Source organism: Phanerochaete carnosa, assembly GCF_000300595.1.
Source record: "Phanerochaete carnosa HHB-10118-sp unplaced genomic scaffold PHACAscaffold_277, whole genome shotgun sequence".
In the NCBI taxonomy this organism is placed as follows: domain Eukaryota; kingdom Fungi; phylum Basidiomycota; class Agaricomycetes; order Polyporales; family Phanerochaetaceae; genus Phanerochaete; species Phanerochaete carnosa.
This window is the reverse complement of record NW_006767904.1, coordinates 411-3,646: the sequence shown is the minus strand read 5'-3', so window position 1 is coordinate 3,646 and position 3,236 is coordinate 411. Positions and strand designations below refer to the sequence as shown.

The 3,236-nt window shown below is 50.7% G+C and overlaps 2 protein-coding genes across 2 annotated transcripts; one reads left to right on the top strand and one right to left on the bottom strand.

Annotated features, from left to right (window-relative positions):
• Positions 1–580: 580 nt before the first annotated feature.
• PHACADRAFT_179423 (uncharacterized protein) lies at positions 581–949 on the top strand (the record flags this gene model as incomplete). Its single annotated transcript, XM_007402613.1, has 1 exon — positions 581–949. The coding sequence occupies one exon, from the start codon at positions 581–583 to the stop codon at positions 947–949; it is 369 nt and encodes a 122-aa protein (XP_007402675.1).
• Positions 950–2,493: 1,544 nt separating this feature from the next.
• PHACADRAFT_214668 (uncharacterized protein) lies at positions 2,494–2,917 on the bottom strand (the record flags this gene model as incomplete). The annotated part of the gene is made up of 2 exons (XM_007402612.1): positions 2,494–2,623; positions 2,688–2,917. The coding sequence occupies 2 exons, from the start codon at positions 2,915–2,917 to the stop codon at positions 2,503–2,505; spliced, it is 351 nt and encodes a 116-aa protein (XP_007402674.1). The 3' UTR covers positions 2,494–2,502.
• Between the last annotated feature and the right edge of the window lie 319 nt (positions 2,918–3,236).

Below are 3,236 nucleotides of genomic sequence, written 5' to 3'. Positions count from 1 at the left end.
CCTCTGGACGTATGCTCACCAATCATCTGTGCTAAGGTTTGTTACCTAGTTGCACGCTACGCGCATCTTTTTTCGTCTGTTGCGATGCAAGTCTCGAGTTAGTGCCCTTCGGATTCAAGTAGCTCACAAGCTTCACGTTTCGTAGAGCCGTGGTCTCAAACATGGAGGATCCTCCTACTAGACACCGTTCTGGTTTGGGTAATGCCCTAGGCTGCGCAGTATTTCATCTTGCATCTTGCTGACGTTCCGAGGACTTCACACAGCTCTGATGAAGCTTATTGCAGTATGAACCTTTACTTTGTGGATGACTATCTGAACTTAATTCAGGCGTAGATCATGGACGACCTTGCACTGGCTGCGTCCAGTGGAAACCTTGCTTTACGCGCGTCAGTCCCTTGTGTCGTCGGTCTTTGCACGGCTTCCGCGAATATCTCACACCCGTTCGCATGCACAGAATGGCACTTTGGAACGACAAGCGAGCTGTATTTTGGGGTATTTTCAGCTTGTGTGTGGGTCATATGACTTACGCTTTCATCCGTGAGTGGATACTCCGGCGATGTAGTGTGCGAAGCTAATAAAGATGCCAGTGGGTACCGTAATAGTTCACCACAAATGGGACCCTGTTCATCATATATATGTCGCTGACTCCGGCCTTATACGCAAACCTTTCACTGCCTTTTTGGTGTTCAGTCAGTCTTTTCAACCCCAACGTGAATTCCCTCTACTAACTGCTCATGGATCAACAGCAATAATTTGGGACGTCTCAATCCTAGCTCTGACCGTTTCGGGTATGCACAGGTTGAGAATGCTCGCGCCAGTATCGCCGCTTTGGTCAATGTTGTTGACGCAAGGGGCAAGATATGTTATAATCACGCTTCTAATCTATATATCCATCACTGTGTGTATACCTTTTGCACTCTCTTTTTCCGTCGTAACAAAAGGGTCTTGATAGGTTCTGTACATTCTGAATTTAAATGGTGAGTACATATTTGTAGTCCGGGTCTCATGATTTTGCCATGCTAATATGCAAAATGTGCTGTAGAGGCCATGAACATCTTCTTGGTGCCGCCAGGTAAGGTTGTTGAATCGATCTTGTCAAAGATAAACTGACTATATTCTCATTGGTACTGCCAGGGTGCTCGATCAGGTATGACGCCGCTTGATGTACAAAACAGGCCGATAGTGTGAGCTGTTTGCAGTGTTATCGTGTCCTCTTCGGCTGTGTCTTCCTTGCTGAACATGAACGAGGAAAGCCAGAAGGGGTATGTGCAGGTATGTATGCAGATTTATTAACGCTCATAATATTGCCCCATAGCATGGGTCCCGCTTCTCAAAATGTTCGCTGCCAAAGAACGCTAGACAGCAAAGGTGGTAACATCTTTTCGACAATTATGGATCCGTACGTTTATTCTGTTCTAATGCATTGTCCTTTTGTTCATGCTTGTTGCCCTGCAGAGGAGAATTGCGTACATCAAGCCAGATAGACGACTCGCTGGCACTAGCTGATTATGCAGAGCCGGGCATGTCAGTCCAAAGGGTCGAACGGGGGTTGGAACCATCGAGGAGACATCTTTGTTAATCCACAATCTAGACATGTGTCTATCAGCTAATATAAAGTGTTCGATAGCCTCTTAGCCCTTTAACGTCGCAGGGAGCAGGTTACTGTGGCTGGTAGCCCCTTCACCACTTGTGTCACCGTCCGTACGTGCGCGTCAAGCCCGTTCCGCCTCAAGAGTCGTATCATGTGGTCACATAACCAGAACTAAGTTCGATATCAGCCACCTTGCACGGGGTATTGTGAAAGCGTACCAACCACCATTCCACCCTCGGTGGTTGCCCAGAGCCGCGAGTGTGCTCAATCGCGAACGGCCATAAGGGCTTGTTCATGAGCCATCGCTTCTCGTGCACTGGGTATCTCGCAGCCTCTGCTTTGCCCGCCCTACACTGGATCAAGCGGCGCAGTGGTGGCTGCGGAAGCGTGTGCTCTTATTTACCTTCTTGCCACATGCCGCGGTAGCCGTCCATGAGGCAGCGTATGGTGTGGGTCACGAACGGGACGTACTCCAGCAAGGTGCGGGGTCGGTCTGCACGTGTGCAACGCCGCCGCTTGGCTGCAAATGTCATGGCATGACAGAGGGCGCTCGAGTCGTGGCTGTGGGCGGTGGGGATGACCCCGAACGGCTGGGCTCAACGGCCAACAGCACAACTGATCCGAGTGCTGCTAACCGTCCGCACGAAGTGGAGAGTGGCCGAATTCCCTTAGGGACACGCCTAAGTTCAACACAACATACTGAATGCAAATATTCCGACTGCTTTCCCCGAACAAATATCCAGAGCTCCGAAATGATACACTCCTATACTCATACAATAAAGTACATAGAGATACACATTCCGCAGGTACCGGAGAGCACATTTACTGATGAATACCCAGCTGTGGAATGGTGTCAGCTCGATGTGAATATCGAAAACACCATCCAGGTCATACCTTCAAACCAACTTTACTCAGAGAAGCAGACAGACGAAGGAGTTCAGGCGGTCATTATAGTTCGTGTTGCCGTCACCGAGGTCGGCGATACCGGGGTTCGTGATGTCACCAAGACCATCGCCAGTGCACGAGAAGTTGCTGTCATTGTCAGCGAAGGTCAGAAATGCATCAAATCGACGGGAGCAACAGCCAGGAGACATACACGTAGGCGTCGCAGACCCATCCCGACGGCGGCCCGATGGCAGACACGTCGTTCTGGAACCCACTGGGGAAGACGACGCACTGGCTGGCGCCGAATCCGATGTTAGTGCAGCTTCCCTGCCAGTTGGCATCGGCGCAGACGAATAGGTTGCCACCGGCATCGGCGGCGCGGGCCTGGACAGTCGGTGTCACTCTCACTGGAACGGTAGGGCAGAGGGGAAGAAGGAGCATACCTCGACGGGGGAGCGGCGGCATTCACTGTGTGTCGGACCCAGCTATAGAGGGCGCCAACAGGTTTGTTCAGGGGAGGTATGAGGATCTAAGCACAGGGTACTGTTAGAAGGCCTATGAAGAAGAAGGATGCCCATGTACAGATATCTCCGACTATATTATTGTAACCTGTGCATGAGTGTGTGGGCGGTGTTGAGGGCAGCTATGAAGCTTGGTGCTGAGGCACCTGCTCAGACCTATCTCACCGCATGAATAGCAGAGCAATAATGACCTTAAATAGACTAGGAATGCAGAAGTGAAAGGAGATAACAAAGGCTTC